At 48.5% G+C, this 18,787-nt stretch overlaps 2 protein-coding genes across 2 annotated transcripts; both read right to left on the reverse strand.

The window, feature by feature from the left end:
• Positions 1-245: 245 nt before the first annotated feature.
• On the reverse strand, positions 246-5,163 carry LOC100021827 (G-protein coupled receptor 35-like). Its single transcript, XM_001373825.4, has 2 exons — positions 4,748-5,163; positions 246-2,049 (listed from the first exon to the last, which is right to left on the reverse strand). Exon 2 carries the CDS (start codon positions 2,035-2,037, stop codon positions 1,105-1,107), a length of 933 nt encoding a protein of 310 aa, XP_001373862.1. The 5' UTR covers positions 2,038-2,049; positions 4,748-5,163; the 3' UTR covers positions 246-1,104.
• Positions 5,164-9,606: 4,443 nt separating this feature from the next.
• On the reverse strand, positions 9,607-10,602 carry LOC100021803 (G-protein coupled receptor 35-like). The gene has a single exon (XM_001373808.3). It carries the CDS (start codon positions 10,600-10,602, stop codon positions 9,607-9,609), a length of 996 nt encoding a protein of 331 aa, XP_001373845.1.
• Positions 10,603-18,787: the final 8,185 nt, after the last annotated feature.

The following is an 18,787-nucleotide window of genomic DNA, read 5'->3' on the forward strand; positions in this document are numbered from 1 at the left end:
CCTACCTCATTCCCCATTTCAGGAGAAGCTCATCCATATCCTCCCTGCATCATTCACAACTCCCCAGACATCTCCTCTTCCTTGGCCAAACCCACTATTGGTACATAATAAATACTTGTCAATTGATAGGTCTAGAACAAAGATCATAGCCAGTAAGGGTTAGAATATTAGAGCTGGAAGGACCTTATAACAAAGAATATCAGGACTAGAAGAGATGAATGAATGAGTGAGGAAATGAATGAATGAACTAAAAATATTTATTAAGCCTTTAATATGTGTCAGCCACTCTGTTAACCACGAGGGATATAAATATAAAAAAGCCCAAAGGGTAACAAAGGATAGGGAACTGATGTGCCCTTTCTGGAAGAGACAATCTGGTTGATTCAATTATCAATTCTAGAGCAAGAGCTGGGAAGGGACAGGAACAGGAACAGTGTTTGGGTGCAGTGATATACCAGGAAGATGTCAGTGAAGCAGGCAAGTGGAAGTGGCTAGCTGGAGTGAGCTCCCACCAGTCAGGATGGCGTGGTTCCAGAGTCATGGGAGGGTAGAGTGGTGATGGTGACAGGGTAGGACAATAGGAAGAACTTGGTGAAACATGAGGATGACATGGTCAGCTCCAACCTAATATTGGTGGGAGCTGCCTCCAGTTCTGGGTCTTAGTCTCTTTTTGTCTTTTCCATAAACCAATCAGCTAATAGCAACACTGAGAGCAAAGAGTCCTCGGGCACACACTCTTCTCTCCCATCATCCACCACCCAGCCCCTAGGGCTCCGCATCAGCTTTCACAAGAATTGCTTGAACTCTCTCTCCCACCCATGCAACTTGAGAAGAGAGTTCTAGGTTCTAGAATCCATCCTTCTGGACTGAGCAAGGGGACTTTCTGGACAGCTCCAGCCTCAGGGTTGCCTTTCAAGCAATGCCAAAGTCAAGCATTTGGGGTTGCTAAATCAAAAGAGGGGGAAGAGGAGTCTTATTGGGGTTTAGTCTAGATTTCTCAGTGATAACTGGGTGGGAGTCCAACCAGCAGAGGAGAGATGATTTGGGAGTCAAGATAGCACCCAATCTATGTAATTGCTGAGCTTGGGGATGCTGGAACTCAGGCTACATTAGGGTTGTACAAGTCTTGTCCTGCAATTCTTGTCTCCGATTGGCCACACGTCTGGGTTGTCTGCACCTGAGGAAGAAGAACGGATTCACCTGCTGGAACTCCTTGGCCACAAAGTAGTAGCAGATGGCATCCAGGCAGCAGTTGGTATTGGACAGAAGGGTGACCACTTTGAAGACCTTTTTGAATCTGTCATTTTGTCCCAGGAAGAAGTTGAGCACAATTGATATGTGCAAGGGCAAGAAGCAAACGACAAACACAACCAGGTTGGCACACACCATGGCCACACTCTTGCGGATCTGTCTGACCTCAGATATATCCCTTCTCTGAACCTTCAATAGAGTGCACACGATCTGGAGTGTACAAAAGACAAGGATCACCAGTGGGAGAAAAACCCCCAGCAGGGAGAAGAGTACCATTGAGGTATGGATCTCAGTTGTCTTATGAAAGCAGAAGGCACCATCGTGGATCTGCCATATGACACGAAAAGCCATCATAGTGATGACTACAACCCAGAGAAGGACACAGACAATGGCTGCCCGACCCGGGGTTCGAAGGGCTTTGGCCTTCAATGGGTACTTGATGGCCACGTAGCGGTCCACACCGATAGCCGTGGGGATGCTGATGCTCATGTATACATTGACCAGGTAGATGCCTTGGGGGACCTGGCAAGAGAGGTCCTCAGAGCAGCTCATCTTGGTGAAGTAAATGACAATGGGCAAAACCAAGATCAGACAGCCATCAGCCACAGCCAGGTTGACCATGTACACCTGGGTCTCTGTCCACTTTCTCATCCGGCAGCAAAAGACCCAGAGGGCCAGGACGTTGAAAGTGAGCCCAACGATGAAGATGACGCCATATAGGCTCATGTAGACATACGCCTCTTCCAAGGAGTTGAATCCTGAGTTGCAGCTGTTGGTCACCTTCATTCATGCAGAAACCTACCCAAGAGAGAAAAGCTCCATCATTTCTTACAATAAGAAAGATAACGGTGATGGTCATCATCTTCTTCACCATGGAATACTCCCAGAATATTCCAAGAGGAATAGCACCGCAACAAACCTTCCCAGGACCATTTCACCATTGGATGAGGCCCATCGCAGGATTAAGTTGAAGAACACTGAAAAGCCGCCCCTCCTCTCCTTCCCATGCGCCTTCCCTGTTTCCTGTTTCTTGTCTCTGTCCTTCCTCCTCCCTGGCTCCTGGTCCCTCCCTCCTCCCCACTCCCTGCACTCATTCCAGCCATGATTCTGGTTGAGGAGCAGGGCTCACGTGTGGTCCTCTTTCCCCCTTCAGCTCTGCCTAAAGAATCCCTTGTTTCCCTCAAAGAATCTCAACTCGAGCATCACCTCCAGAACAAAATCCTCAGGAATTGCCATGCCATTTGTGTATCTTGGGCATATATTTTTATATAAATGTGTGTGTGTGTGGTCATTGCCTTTCCTGATGGAATGCTGGGGGGGGGGGGTAAACCAAGGCAGGAGAGTGGTAAGAGCTGGGAGTCTCCTCAGTTAGTAGAATAGCAGGTTCTGTCCCAGATATATTTTAATGAATTATGGCTTGATGGATAGGGAGCTGTACTAAGAGTCAAAAAAACATGGGTTCAGGAAGCAGCTGGGTGGCTCAGTGGATTGAAAGCCAGGCCTAGAGACAGGAGGTCCTGGGTTCAAATCTGGCCTCAGACACTTCCCAGCTGGGTGACCCTGGGCAAGTCACTTGACCCCCATTGCTAGCCCTTACCATTCTTCTGCCTTGGAACCAATACACAGTACTGAATTTAAGACAGAAGAGAAGGGTTTAAAAAATAGAAATAAAAAAAAGAAAACACGGGTTCAAATCCTGCTTCTGCCCTTTACTAGCTGTGTGACCTTGGGAAAGTAGGTACTCTGCACCCCAAACAATGATCTGGGACTGTGAGCCACAGAGTAGCAGGGGAGGATTCCTCCTCAGGATTTCCCTGCATCAGTGAAACTGCATCACAGGACCAGTAAAAAAATTACATATATATTGTTCAGCTGTTTCAGTCATAGCCCCATTTGGGGGTTTCTTGGCAGGAGATACTGCAGTGGATTTGCCTGGCATTCTATCCACTGTGTCACCTATCTGTGTGTATACACACACACACACACACACACAACTTTTGAAGTCTATTGAGCTTTTTTTAACCCTCACCTTCCATCTTGGAGTCAATACTATGTATTGGCTCCAAGGCAGAAGAGTGGTAAGGGCTAGGCAATGGGGGTCAAGTGACTTGCCCAGGGTCACACAGCTGGAAAGTATCTGAGGCCAGATTTGAATTCAGGACCACCAGTCTCTAGACCTGATTCTCCATTCACCTGATCTCCATCTTCCCCAAACTGAGTTTTATATCTTGAAAAGGACCTTTATATCCTTTATCTCACTTCATCCCCACAATAACTCTATATGTATTCCCCCATTTTAATAGACTCATTTTAAAGATGAGAAAACAGAGGTTCAGAGAGGTTCCATGATGCCTCCAGCCATAAAACTACTTAAATGTCAGAGGTAGGATTTGAATTTGGGTCTCTCTAAGCTCTTCCCCTACCCCCACCCCCACTCTGACTCTTGTTTGTTGACTGGACCCTGCTTGAACTCTAAAATTCACTTCCCTTTTTCCCATGGAAAGTTCTCTGAAGGCAACCAGCTCTGAAGCTCCATCAGTTCTGAGACATCAGCCCCATCCCCCTTCAGGCTCTGGATTATCTGGCATCATAGTATAGTGGATCCTGAGCTGATCTTGGAGTCAGAACCTCAGCTTTCAGCTTAGTCATCACATCTCTTGGTCTCACTTTCCTTACCTATGAAATGGGACCATTAGACTTAATGATTTCTAAGTCTGTAATCCTATAAGAAAAGAAGTTCTGGGCCTCAGTTTCCTCATATGTAAAATGGGGGGTTGAAATGGCTGGTCTTTGTGGTCTCCTCCAGCTCCTTTATTTCAGGGCAGCCTCTCTGAGCCTCAGTTCCCTGCTCTGTAAAATGAGGAGCCAGACTTGAAGATCTTTAAGGCCCTTTCCAGGTCTGTGTCCTCTGATCCTGGGGTTAGAGCTGAGAGGAAACTTAGAGGCCATTGGGTCCAAATCTGACATTTTCTAGAACAGGAAACTGAGACCCACTAAGTGACTTACCTAGAGTCACACAGATACCGAGTGGCAGAAGCAGAGTTAGAATCCAGAACCTCTGACTCCATATCCTGGAGGCACTAGTTAATAAGGTCTAAGTCCAGAGGCATTTTAGAGTCTGTCTTAAACTCTGCCCTGTCCTTGATGTCCTCAGGTCCTCCTCCTTCCCACAGTCCTGAGAGGAAGGAGGAAGGCTGGATGGGCAAGTATGCTTTCTTCATCTAGTGAAAGAAGCCCTCAACCTGAGGGTCTGGTTAACAAGATGCCCTCTACCATCCCCTGGAGGCTGAGAGCAGGAGGAGGCTACCCTCACCCTCTATTCCCCTGCTCCTAGGACCTAGCTGGGGGGCCACACATGTCTTCTACCCCCTAGCCCAGCACTCCTTCCACTCTACCCCCAACTAAAATTAGGAAGAGCAATAGCAGAGCCTCCTCTCTGCCCTTCCCCTGCCCACTGTCCTTCTGAGGCACCTGGGAAGCAAGGATGGACACTCACCTGGGCTTTGACTGTGGGAATCCAACTGGGCAGCGATGAGCAAGAGCCGAGAGAGGGAGGACCACAGGGCAGGAAGAGGGGATGAAAATGTCTTCCGCCAGGTATTTGGACCCAGCAAGCAACTGGGCTCAGAGGAAAGGGAGCCCCCGACCAGTTAGCCAAAGCCTGAGCTCTTGCTCCATGCAGTGGCTGTTGGGAGTGATTTCCTCTCTGTTGCCCGGGAGATCATTGGAGGACCCAACCAAGCAGGTAGGAAACAGATGCCCCCGAGAAGCCACTTCCACTTCCTCCGGTGATCAGGATGCCCGCTTCGGATGACAGGGAAAGCAGAAGGACCTCTCGGGCAGCAGCGGAGGCTGCTGCTTTGCCAACCTGGCCAGGTTGGGGAAGAGAAACAAGCTGTCAGGCTGGGGAGATGTGGGAGGTCCCTCAGCTCCAGAGTCTGCCATTACTTCCTCTTGTCAGCTTGGTCTGTGGTCAGTCCGCCTTGGGCCAGCCCTGCCCTGGCAGACGAGATGCTGGGCTCGAATGCCCTCTGCTGTTGGTGGCCAGATGTGCACACAGCCCTGTGCCCAGGGCAAGCAGCCAGCCCAGGCCAACCCCGATCAATGCAACCATCATTTATTAGAAAAGAAAGAAAAAGATTGCATTTATTTTGTTTATGCTTCTTTAGGGAGCAGTCACCTCCCCCAGGAGAAGGCGGAAGTGTGGCGTTTCTATCCTCGTATCCCCAGCGTCTGGCACATAGAGAAGGCTTAATAAATGTCTCTTGATTGCTGATAGACTCATAGGCTTAAAGGTGGAAGCCATGGAGCCCCAAGCACTCTGTCTCACCAATGAAGAGACTGAGGCCCAGAGAGGTCACTTGACTTACCCAGATTTCACAGTTAACATTAGCAGAGCCAAGATTCACAGGTTTAATTCTCTAGTGGCCTCAACAAGGCAAAAAAAGAAGGTTCTATGAGGCTGGGCAGACCATCCAAAAACCATAGCAGAGGAGGAAGGAGGGAAGACTCCCAACCTCCATGTGACTTCCTCTCACATTCTCTCCATCACTGATGCTTGAAAACATTCCATCAAAACTTTATAGAGACACTTTTCAGCTGTGTGACCCTGGGCAAGTCACTTGACCCCCATTGCCTAATCCTTAGCTCTCTTCTGCCCTGGAACCAATACACAGGATTGACTCTAAGACGGAAGGTAAGGGTTACAAAAAGAATTTTATAGGATCATAGATCTGGAAGGAGTCTTAGAGGTCATCTAACCCAATATCCTCATCTTACAGGTAAGGAAATAAGAAGCTCAGAAAAGTCATATGGTTTATACAGGGAGTAACTGGAAATGGTGGAATTTGAACTCAGGTCCTCTGGATCTAAGGCCAGCATTCTCTCCACTGCCCCCTGCTGTTGTATTGAATTTTTCTCAGTGTAGGAGGGAACCTGACCTAGATGGTGAAGGTCTCTCGATCCCCTGAGACTACAGGGTGTGAGCCTTTGGTAGGCTAAAGCATCTTTCATGGAGTTGTACATGCTCCTGAGGTCCATGCGCCCAGCTGAAGAGACATGATGAGCCCCTTGGACGGGGCCCTGGGGGCTGAAGCAGTTTTCTGTAAGAGCACAGTCTCTATCACCACTGGGATCCTCCCTGCCTAAAGGACTAAAGTAACCACATCCTGGCTTGTCAGAAGGTCAGAGAGGAGGAAGGGAACGTTTCCTCTCTTCCCCCAGGGCCCCCCACAAAACCTCTCAAGTTGCTTTAAAGTGATGCCTGAAAATTCCCCATCAAAACTTTGTGAGATGATAGGTTTAGAGATCAAGAGGGACTTTAGAAGTTATCTGATCCAGCTCTTTCTTCTTTTACAGACAAGGAAACTGAGACCTAAAGAGATCCAACAAATTGCTAAGTGTCACACAGCCAGGGCAGCCGAAACCTCTGACAGTATGGGTGCAAGATAAATACCAATGACTGATTCAGGAGCATCACAAAATGTCTTGAGCTTCTGAGCACAATGTTACATGTTCCCTGTATTTGTTCATCCTTGATAGTGAGTCCTCTGCAGCTTCTGCGGTTTTTGTGGTAGAGGAAGAAAGCAGCTATTCTTCAGACAATACCCACACGAGTCACTGAGTTCCTTGCCCACTTTTGGGTTGACTCTAGACATGAGCTATTCATAAGTTTGGCTTTTAGAGCAGCATTGGTGAAGATGTGGCACATATGCAGAGCCGGCACTCAGGGAGCTGCTCCTATCCCTCTCTTCCCGACACCCAAGGACATTTTTTTTTTTGCATGCCTTGTCCCTCAGTCCAGCTGCCCAAGGCAAGCACTTCCTCCTTTGGCTCTCTTCCATAATACAGCTTGAATTTGCCCTCTGGGCACTCAAACTCCGAAAAGGCTCACCAATGCTGCCCTAGAAGAATCCAGGCAAAGAAAGAAGCTGACCTTCTAAGGGCTTGTCCCTCAGAATTCATCCTGGTCCTTAGGAGCCCAATCCCCAATGCTGATGGGTTCCTCTGGGCTATTGATGACATCCTGGAGGCTTGTTCAGGATATTAGGGTATACTTCCAATATAGACAAGTGTTTTTAAGGAGCCCCAACTAGGCCTCATGGGGTGACTTTAGACTGCCATTTGGACCCCCCTGTATTTTACAGGGATCTACTGAGGAAATTTAGGCTGCCTCTTACACATACTGACCAGGCTAGTGGCTCTCTCTTTCTTCCTGCCCCGGGCAACTCTCTAAGACTAAGCTGAAGAAAGGTGCTGCCCTGAGTTGGTTGAGGGAGTCCCCTTATCTGGGAGTTCTCTACATCAATGAAATCATAGTTCCAATCCCCAGCTCGATCCCTGGATGCTTCAGAGGCTCCTGGAGAGGTTTTCCCTCTGGACCTGAATTATCTTATGCCTTCATAGGAATCTGTTGAAGAAAATTTCCATCCAGACAGAACACAGAAAACATGAGCATGCCATCATCTCAATTATCCCCACTTTAGTGCCTAGGAAAGGCCTAGGCAGACTCTTGCCTTTTACTTCCTAGCTGTACGACTTTGGGGAAGTCACTTGAATGCCCTGGGCCTCAGCTTCCTCATCTGTAAAATGGGGATATGAGAGCACCTACCTTCCAGAGCTTCTATGAGGATCAGATGAGAAGATGTCTGTAAAACTCCATGGAAATCTCAGCCTTGATTGTCCTTATTATTACATAAGTCCTGACATCTTGGTCCAGCCCAATTAGGTAACCCTCCCAATTGACAATGATTTTAAGAGGAAGGAAGAATTCCCCCTCTTCTGCCCCCAAGCCTCCTGTTCCCATATAGCTCTACCAGCACTGACTGACCCTCCCTCCCTCCACCATTGAAACCTGACACAACAACAGAGTCAGAGGTCATCTAACCCACCCCCTTCTCCTTTTATAGATGAGGAAGTCCCAGGGGAATCATGTGACTGGATGAGTATCAATCACACACACAAGACAGCCTAAACCCAGAGCTCTGTCCATGGTAGCTGACTGCCCTTTTCCTTTGGATTAACATGACCCTCTCCAGGCTATACATAAAAGAGACGCTGGGAAGAGCAAAGCCTTCGGTCTTAGAGTCACACAGAATCCTGAGGAGTCAGAGCTGGGAGGGGCCTTGGAGATTCTGAAATCCAGCCCCCCCTGTTTTCCTAATGAGGAAGTGGTGGCCTCAAGGGGAAAAGTCATTTGCCCAATGTCAGGAAGTATCTGAGGCAGGAGGCAAACCCAGGTTTCTCCTGATCCCAAGTCCAACACTCTTTCTATCCATCATGGGGGATTCCAAAATGGAGACCTGAGTTCACCCCACACTTGGCCAAGCAACCTAGTTTAGAAAGAATGAAACCAACTCAAAGAAGTACTCAATGTGTATGTGGCTCCCCAAAAGAGATTAAGCACTGAGGGTGGGTTGGAACTCTACCCCTCATAGCCTAGAGCAGTGATGGTGAACCTATGGAACCAGTGCCAAAGATGGCACACAGAGCACTCTATGGGTGCTTGGCCACTCTCCCTCCCCACCCCCACCCCCAGAGTTTGTTATTAGAAAGGCAGAGGGACTGGAGTGAAGCTGCTCCACTTCCCCTCTCCACCCTACGGGATAACATTTTTTCACATCACCTGCCCTTCTGTCCAGCAGCCCAATGAGAGCACACAGTAGGTAAGGTGGGTAGCTCACAGGTGGCAGAGCTGGAGGGGAGCAGAGTATTTGAGCCACTCCCCTCCCCCTCTCCACACTCTTTGAGGACATTCCTCACTTCACCTGACCCTTTGCCCAGCAACCCACTGGGAAAGCTTCCTCCCTCCCCTGTGTGGAGTAAGGGGGGGCAGGGTGTAACCAGCATGTTGGGGGAAGGGTTAAGACACTAGGTCTCTGGAGGGATGGACAGGGCACTTGGTCTGGGGGGTGAGGTGGGAGTGAAGTCTGGCACTCTGTCTCTGAAAGGTTTGCCATCACTCTCTTAGACCTGTGTTGATGAACTTATGGCATGCATGCTGGAGAAGGCTCCTCCCTTCCCCCTCTCCACTGCACCTAAGGACATCACCTACACCTCTGCCCAGCAGCCCAATGGGAGTGCTTCCTCCCTCCCCTGTCTGGGGTAAGGGAGTGACTCACATGTGGCATGAGGATGCAGTTTGGGCACTCAGTCTCTAAAAGGTTCGCCATCACTGTTCTAGACAAATGTCCAAGATGTTACCACTGGCCCAAGGGAACCCACTAAAGGAGGTCTATGCTCATTGGGCTTGGGTCCATCCTGAGGGGCCTGCCCTTCCAGAGTCAGATAGTAAATGGAGATTGGTCTTTTACACCAAATTCAGAATTTTTTCTTCTGTGCCAAGTCACTGTCCCCTTAACTGTCATGCAATGCTTGGGCACTCTTTAAGGCTACCTCCACTTTTCCCTCAGGTAGATCTGGGTAGTCAGAACCTGGGCAGTCTGGAGTCTGACTCTGGAGGAACTTAGGCATAGCTAAGAACATCCCTACTTCTTCCTGGAACTCCTGAACCACATAATAGTAGCCCAAGGCATCCAAGCAACAGTTGGCATTGGCAAGACGGGAGGCCACCCTTACAGAAGTGATGACATGCTGAATGATAGGGCAGGAGGCCTCCATATACTCAGCCACGAGCTTGGCCAACAGAGCCACATGCTGTGGAAGGAAGCAGACCATGAAGATGATCAGATTAGCCAAAACCACATGGTAGGCCTTGCGGAACAGCCTTCTGCCCTGGGTGGGCTCTTGTGCCTTTTTCCTGACCAGGTTCCGGAGTACCCGCACAGAACAGAAAACAAGAATCACGAAAGGGATGAAGAACAGGACCAAGGAGGAAACAATGGCCCAGAAGCTCCGAGTCTGGCTCTTCCCAAAGCAAAAGCTCTTGCCATCTTGCTTCCAGGCAGCAGGTAAAGAAACCACACAGATGACCAGCAGCCAGAGAACGGCACAGGTCCCAGCGGCCTGCTGCGGGGAACGCCACTTCCTGGCCCGCAGAGGATACTGGATGGCAGCGTAACGGTCCATGGCGATGGCGGTGATGATGGAGATGCTCATGTAACCATTGATCAGGTAAATGCTCTGGGAAACCGTACACAGGAAGCTGCCTTCCCAGTGGTCCCTGTTCATCGTGTACAAGACCACGGGCAGGCTCAGCAACAGGCAGCAGTCAGCCCCAGCCAGGTTGGCCATGTACACCCGCATCTCCGTCCACCTCCTCATCCGGCAGCAGAACACCCACAGGGCGAGGACATTCAGGGCCGTGCCCAGCACCAGGAGGATGACCAAGTATAGTGTGCTGATGGTTTGGAAGAGGTCGCTCCTCTCCGTGCTGCAGTTAGACTGGTTCATCTGGACCGCCAAGGACCAAAGCCCCTCGAGGCCCAGGCAGAGAAGAGCACTGTGTGAGAGACAACATGAGACGGCTGGTACTGGACCTCTGGAGTGTCAAGGGGGAGAAGGAGCCAGGAGGGGTGGTGCTGCCACTAACTGCGTGTATGTGTGAGTGTAGGTGTGTGAGTGTGTATGTGTGAGTGTGTGAGAGAGTGAGTGTGTGAGAGAGTGTGGGTATCTGTGAGAGTGTGTGAGTGTGTAAGTGTGTGTGAGAGTGAGTATGAGAGCATGAGTGTGTGAGAGTGTGTGAGTGTGAGTGGGTGAGTGTGAGAGTGTGTAAGAGTGTGTGAATGGGTGAGAGAGTATGTGTGTGTGAGAGAGTGAGTGTGTGAGAGAGTGTGTGTCTGTGAGAGTGTGTGAGTGTGTAAGTGTGTGTGAGAGTGAGTGTGAGAGCATGAGTGTGTGAGAGTGTGAGTGGGTGAGTGTGTAAGTGTGTGTGAGAGTGAGTGTGAGAGCATGAGTGTGTGAGAGTGTGAGAGTGTGTGTGTGAGAGTGAGTGTGAGAGCATGAGTGTGTGAGTGTGTGAGAGTGTGAGTGTGAGTGTGAGAGTGTGTAAGAGTGTGAGTGTGAGAGTGAGTATGAGAGCATGAGAGAGTGTGTAAGAGTGTGTGAGAGTATGTGAGTGTGTGAGTGTGTAAGTATGAGTACAGGGGGCGTGACAGAGATGCAGAGATGGAGAGATGGACAGAGACAGACAAAGATAAAGAGATAGAGAGAGGCACAGACAGTAAGAAATAGACAGACATGGACAGAAAGACAAGAGAGACAAAGCTAGACAGAGACAGAGAGACAGATAAAGAAAGAGACAAAGAGACTGACTGGGTGTCCTCAGACTTGACATCAGGAAGGACCTGAGCTTGAATCTCACATCCCATGCTGCCTAGTTATGTGCCATCACTGACTCTTGCTTGCCTTTGTTTCTGCATCTGAAGAATGGGGTAATAAAACCTCCCAGAGACTCTGAGCTAAGGTCTGTAATGTACTTTGTAAAATTTCTGGCCTTGAGCCAATGGCAGCTATTATTATTCTATGGGTCTCAGTTGCCTTAGATGTTTGGTATCTAAAGCTCTTCACAACTTGATTCCCTCTCATCTTTCTAGTTTTCTTGCACCTTCTTCCCCATTGGAATCAGCCAACCTGCAGTGACTTAAAGAAGGTTCCCCATCTCCCACCTCTGGGCCTTTGCCCTAGCTGTCAACCCTGCTTAGATTGCTCTGCTCCCTCATCTCTGCTTCTCAGTTTCCCTGACCTCCTTCAAGCCTCCGCTCTAAGGTCAACTACTCTGGGAGGTCCCCTCACCTGCCAATGCCTTCCTTTCCCAGAATGATTCCCCTCCATTTTATATATATCTGACATTTACCTAATTGTTTACATGTTGGCATGGGTTTGGAATCAGGAAAGACCCAAGTTCAAATCCAGTCTCAAATACTTAGTATCTGACCCTTGGAAAATCACATACCTCCTGCCTCAGTTTCCTCATCTATTAAAATGAGAAGAAGAATAGCACCTACCTGCCAGGGTTGTTGGGAGAATAAAAGGAACCTCTCTTTCTAAAGCACTTTGCAAACCTTTAAGCACTGTGTAAATGCTAGTTATAATGGTCAGAGTGATGGCTTCGAAGTGCTGTTCCAGCTCTAAGCCTGTGTGATCATGAGTGCTAACTGTGGGAGTGGACAAAAGACAAGGAGATCCTATGGAGAAGATGAAGGAAGCAGACACAGCCTCTGGGCTGGGGGACCAGGAGGCAGAAGTCACTCAGAGGGGGGAGAGGGCTTGAGGCAGGCTGATGGACACTGTCCATAAGCCTGAATTAGGCTCTAAACAGGGTCCTTTTATTCACTCATTATTTCCCAAGTGTCAGTATGGATTCCCTTATCAGCTCAGCTCGAGGGTAGCTGGATCTGGAGCCTCCAGTCTGTCCCTGGATTACCCTGTCCTCTGGGCCCAGGGTTCAAGAAAGACTTACTAAATCTTCCATATTTGAAAGATGGGGAAACTGTGGCTCAAGGAGAGAGAAGGTGACTTACCTATCATCCCACAATTACTTAGCATCATAGTCCTAAACCAAGAAAGAATCTGATTGTTCATTCAGTCCAACTTCTTTATTTTACAGTTGAGGAAATTGAGGCAGACAGCAGTTAAGTGATTTTCCTTAAATCATACACATGAGAGAACAGAGAAGAAATTTGAACTCAGGTCCTCAGATTCCAGAACCAGAATTCTTAATAAAAATAGTGAGTGCTATCACTGAGCTTTAAGATTTGCAAAGCACTTTACTTGTTAGTTCAAAGACTCTAGAAGGTAGGAGCTGTTATGATCCCAAATATAAAGATGAGTAAACTGAAGAAGACAGAGGTAAAGTGACTCACCCAGGGTAACACATTTAGTAAGGGTCTACATCCAGATTTGAACTTAGATCTTCTGGACTCCCTGCTTACTGCTACCAAGTCACCTCTATACCATGAGACCTCACTGTTCTATTCAGTTGCTTTAATGGGCACTCACTCAGAATTAGCAGCTTCACCTCCTCCCCTTCTTGGAAGAGGTGGGTGGGGGTCAGTGATGGTGAAATGCTGCCTGCAGGGTCTTCTTTGATGGATGCAATGAAATTCTCCCCCCCCCCCCAGTATTCTTTGTTATAAGATTTGGTTTTCTCCCTGGGCAAGGGGGATGGGGGGGCAGGGTGGATATATCAGGAAATGAAAGTAATATTCAAAAAGATTTCAGTAACAACAATTCTCTTTTAAAAAGGAAGTTTCTGGGAGCAGCTGGGTGGCTCAGGGGATTGAGAGTCACGCCCAGGGACAGGTGGTCCTGGGTTCAAATATGACCTCAAACACTTCCCAGCTGTGTGACCCTGAGCACAATGGCCCAGTCCTGGCTGCTCTTCTGTCTTGGAATTGATAGAAAGAAAGAAAGAAAGAAAGAAAGAAAGAAAGAAAGAAAGAAAGAAAGAAAGAAAGAAAGAAAGAAAGAAAGAAAGAAAGAAAGAAAGAAAGAAAGAAAGAAAGAAAGAAAGAAAGAAAGAAAGAAAGAAAGAAAGAAAGAAAGAAAGAGAGAGAAAGAGAGAGAGAGAGAGAGAGAGAGAGAGAGAGAGAGAGAGAGAGAGAGAGAGAGAGAGAGAGGAAGGAAGGAAGGAAGGAAGGAAGGAAGGAAGGAAGGAAGGAAGGAAGGAAGGAAGGAAGGAAGGAAGGAAGGAAAGGAAAGGAAAGATGAAATAAAGATGGAAGGAAAGATGAAAGAAAGATGGAAGGAAAGATGAAATAAAGATGGAAGGAAAGATGAAAGAAAGAAAGAAAGAGTCATGGAAAGTCAGAGATGAGAAGCAATCTTAGAAGTCCCCTTGTCCAGCCTCCTCATTTTACAGAGGAGAAATTTGAAGTCCATACAAATGAAGGGACTTGGCCAAGATCAACTCGATTCCAAGTGAGGGCACTGAATGCCGAGCCCAAAGGTCCTTCGGGGGCCCTGCTTCTATAAATAAGGGACCCACAAGCTTCCAGACAAGTGAAGGACGTGGCTTGTGAGTGTGAGCCGGGACTCGCCTTGGTCTAATAGCTGCCTGTCCTGTGCTCTCCCCCAAACCATGTTTCTTGCTCCCTGAGCAGAGCAGTAGCTGAGAAGTTCACACCTCCATTCAGTCAGCCAAGGGGCCCCCTTACCGTTAGACGCAGAAGCCTCCAGCTGAGAGAAAGAAGTTCTTCGGGCAGGAAGCATAAAGCCAGGTCCTCGGACAGCTCCCTTGCTCGCTCGCCTTCCCCACTTTCCCCAATGGATGGCCTGAGTCCGGCAGCCTCTGCCTCGCGCGTCCTGCGCTCTCCTCCCGGCTCTCCCCGCGGCTGTCCTGCCACCGGAATCAGTAGGTGGTTGTAGAATGATGGTTTTGAACATCCTGCCGTGCCCTGCCCTGACCGCAGGGGATGCCAGTCACGGCGGCAGCCCCTGCCCCTTGTCCCCACCCCTTCTGATGGTCTGGCTGCTAACACCTGTTGTTTTCCTGTGCCCCCACGTTTGGCACCTCTCCTGGCTTTCGGCCAGGCTGCCCAGATGCTGTGGGCGGAGCCTAGGCGTGCCACTTAGGAGGGCAAACCCTGGAGGAGCTGGAGAAGGGGGTCCACTCCCTCAGGCACCTCCACTCTCCCTGCCCTTAGGGCACAGACCTGGTATCATCCCATCTTTCTTCCCGGAGCATCACGCCTTCATCCCGGGCGCCGCCTCTTACAGGAAGCCTTTGCTGATCCTGATCTCAGTGGAATAGGAGCTCCTGGAGGGTGGGGGGCTATTTTTTAACTCCTGGTGATATCCTCCCGTAGCCAGGCTGGTGCCCGGCACTCAATCAATAAGCCCTGGTTAGTGAATTGAATCAAACTGGTGACTTACGTTGTGCAGGAATCCTGGGCTCACAGCTCCACCTCGGACTCCCTGCGGGCCTCCCGCAAGTCAGTTTGATCCCTGGCAAGTGCTTAAGTCTGTTATCTGTCCCTCGTGCCCTAAAGTGAAGAAAGGACCTGCTGGCTGATGCAGTAGGGAGAGAAGCAGCCCAAGAGACTGCCACGGGGATGCTCTGTGTGCGTGCCAGCGTGTGTGCCAATGGATGCTCGGCTCCTCCAGTCGCCCCACAACTCTGGGAAGGGTGGAACTTGGCCTGCTCTACTCCTTCAGAATGAGTCAGACGTTACCACAGGCTCAACCTGTTTCCCTCCGTGAGAGCTGAGGCTTCTGGTAACTAATGATTCAGGATCCCCCTGTAGGAAGCCTCAGACTTTTTGCAAGAGTTACTTGGAGATCACTCTGGAAGGTGTGAAGTTCATCTTGATTATAGGAAGGAAACTTAATTGTATCTGAATTGTTGCTGTTGGACTGCTGGGGAAATTCCATCTGGCTGTGGGGGGTGGGGGTGGGTGGTCACATGGGGCACCTGTTCCCACCCTGTGGCCTCGGACCCCTGCCCTTCCTCACCCTAGGGGTTGCTGCAAGCAGTTCATCTGGGTCAGTAAGCAGATACCTGTAGACTAGTGATGCATGAGGATTCCCACATATATGTAAAATGTTGGAAGACATTGGTGTGTTTCAGTTTCCTGATGGATCTGCGATGCAGATGGAGCATCCCCCCAACGAAGCATCTCACAGTCTATGAAGGCAATGCCTGTCCATGTCCTCCTATGAGTGTAAGAGTTAAAATTTAGGGAAACTGAGGCAGGTAGAAATTAGTTTCTCTCTGCAAGGAGTATTATATTTTTAGAGGTTATTTTGAGGTTAAAAATTTAAAGAAAATACAAGTAAGAAAGCACATGCTAGGTGGGCCATGAGGCCCACCCAAATTTCTCTCACATCATGAGACACATCATGAGACGCGTCTGTTTGCCAGCAGAGACAGGAAGAGAAGAGCCCTAATAGCCTTTACAGCCAGGTTAAATACCCTATCTCGCTCTCTGCCCAGGCGAGGTTACAAGGCATTCTGGGAAGTGAGCAAGGACTCCTGGGGATTGAAGTACTGAATTCAAGTCTCCATTTTTCACATGAGCTCTCCATGGGGAGCCACCCCACTTTCTGGACTCTTTTCCCACATTTTCCTGCCATGGAGAGGGCATGGGGGGATGACTGAACTAATTGTGGGAAGTGAATAGGATGATGTAATATCGTTTATGAGAAATAAGAAAGACGTGGTTTCAGAAAAGTTTGGAAAGACTTATTTGAACTGATCCATCTGCCATCCCTTGCTCTTGCCATGCAACTAGCCCATCTCATCTTCCTCTCATGAATTGATCAATGCTGCTCTTCATGGAATGCCAATTCTCCTTAGTGTCAGTCCTGATTGATGGGGGTCCAACTGAGAGACTAATTAGACGAGAGTGTGATGATGAAGTGAAGCTTTATTGTAAGAGGGAGGAGCAAAGGGGGAGGGAGGGGAGAAGCAGTGAGGCAAAGGTGGGTGTGGAGTCCTTTCTGAGTCAGGGGAGGGAAATGGTGGAAGGGGCAGTGAGGGAGCAGATCAGCACCAGCAGAGATGGTTGCGGAGTCTCCACCTGAGTGGAGATGGGTGTAGCCTCTTATAGGGTGGTTGTCAGGATTGAGGTAATCTGGATTGCCTCTGTTGGTTCAGGTAAATTACCTGGACCAACCTCATTGGATGGCCCTAAGAGGGGATGTAGAACCTCATCTCTGGGGTGGGGAGAAGTTCCCAGGCTGTTGGTCAGTAATGCAGGAGGACATTTGTCCAGGCCTAACAGAAAAGTCATGATGTTCTGCCAGGTTTTGTTGGGGAAGTTTCTGTTTGGGCAGGTACAGGGTGGAGGTGGGGCTTTTACTTTTTTTTTTGTAGGGATTGATGAAAGGGGGTTTTGGTCCCATGATCTATCACTTACTATTTCTGAAGTCTTACTGATGGTTTACTCATCCTATTATATTATTTCAATTATTAGATAAAGATGGTACAAGTAGAATAGAAGCTTCCTGAGGGCAGGAGTTATTTCTTTTTGGTTTTGTATCCCCAGTGTCCAGAATAGTGTCTCACTTTAGAACTTTCCTCAGCTCCTGGAACTTTATTATCCTAAAGCTTCCATCCACCATGGCAGCTTCCTTCCCCCACTGGTGACTTCCTTCCATGGGCCTCCATTGCACTGCTGGCTGTAGCTCTGACTCTTCAGACTTCACCACCAAGCACTCCTGGATACTTCCCCTCTCCCTGTTAGGTATTATCTTCCCCCATTAGGATGAAAACTCTTTGAGGGCAGGAATTTGTTGTTGTTGTTGTTTCCTTGTTTGCTTGTGTTTGTATTCTGTATTAGTTTGATTTCTTTTCCCACTTCTCTTCCCATTTTTCTTCTATCTTTATTACTTGGTTCTTGAACTCCTTTTTGAGTTCCTCAAGAGCTTGTGACCAATTTCCATTTTGGGGGGGAAAGTTTGGATATGTTTGCTTGTTTGTCGCTCTCTGTTGTCGCTTCTGTATTTTGTTATTTTTCTCCATAGAAATTATCCAGGGTCAAGAATGTTTTGTTGTTGTTCCTTATTCCTTTTGCCAGTGGACTGGGATTCCTGAAAGTTGGTGGGCATTGCTTTTTTTAGCTTCTGTCTCTCAGGGCTTTGCCTTGGCAGTTATCTTCCTTTCCCAATCAGAAGCCTGAGTGAGGGCAGATAGATCTGTGATATTCTTTGTGTAGCACTTTAAAGTATTTTGCCTCGAGGTTATCTTTCCAGCCTCTGCTGCCTCAGCTTGGCCAGCCTTGTTTCTGCCCAAGCTCCCTATTTTGCTGCTCAGGCTGCCTGCTCCTCAGCCTTGAGTCTCAAGTCTCACTGCCAAGGCCTTGTGCTGCCCTCAGGGGTAAATCTGTGGTGCTTTCAGCCAGTTCCCAAGAATTTAGAGATTGCCCTGGCCCCCACTCTGACTCTGGCAGGTGGTGTTGGGGAGGAGTGATCAGCTTGTTTTTTTTATTAGTGCAGTTAAGGGTTAGGGTTATTGTGGAAATCCCCAAACACTGCCTACCTTTAAGGCTGCATCCAGTGGGAGAACTCATCTAGATTGTATTTCTGTCCTTTTGAGATGCTTTGTAATGATCTATTGGAAAGAGATGCAGAAGGCTCCTTTGCTTACCTGCCTACCATGCAGCCATCTTGGCTCCTTTGTGATTGTATTCTGAAGGATTAGTAGAATACCTGGTACACACTAAGTGCTTAATAAATGCTAGTTGTCTGCCTGTTAAGTGTAGGGATCCTAAAACCCAGAGTGACTGCCTTAGACTTCAGAAACCAACTGAATGACATATATCTTGGATCAGTCTGTAGACCTCTGGGCTCAACCCTCCCCTTCTTCCCTTACCAGTAATATCTATCTTTCTTCTCTCCTCTCAGATCCCTTCCAGACCTAGATCCACTATGATCCAATAAGGTAGGTAGATTAGATGGCCTCTGGGTCCTTTAAGTCTAGATTTGTGATCTGTGATCCGTGGTTAAAATTGGTCAGTCAACTAGCGTTTATTAAGTACCTACTATGTGCCAAGCACTGTGCTAAGCAATGGGAATACAAAAAGGCAGAAGAGGGTTCCTGCTCTCCAGGAACTTCCATTCTAATGGGGATACTTGAAGAGAATTCTATTAAAATGATGTATATAGGGGGGCAGCTGGGTAGCTCAGTGTGTTGAGA

Source organism: Monodelphis domestica, chromosome 2 (genome assembly GCF_027887165.1).
Source record: "Monodelphis domestica isolate mMonDom1 chromosome 2, mMonDom1.pri, whole genome shotgun sequence".
Classification (NCBI taxonomy): Eukaryota; Metazoa; Chordata; class Mammalia; order Didelphimorphia; family Didelphidae; genus Monodelphis; species Monodelphis domestica.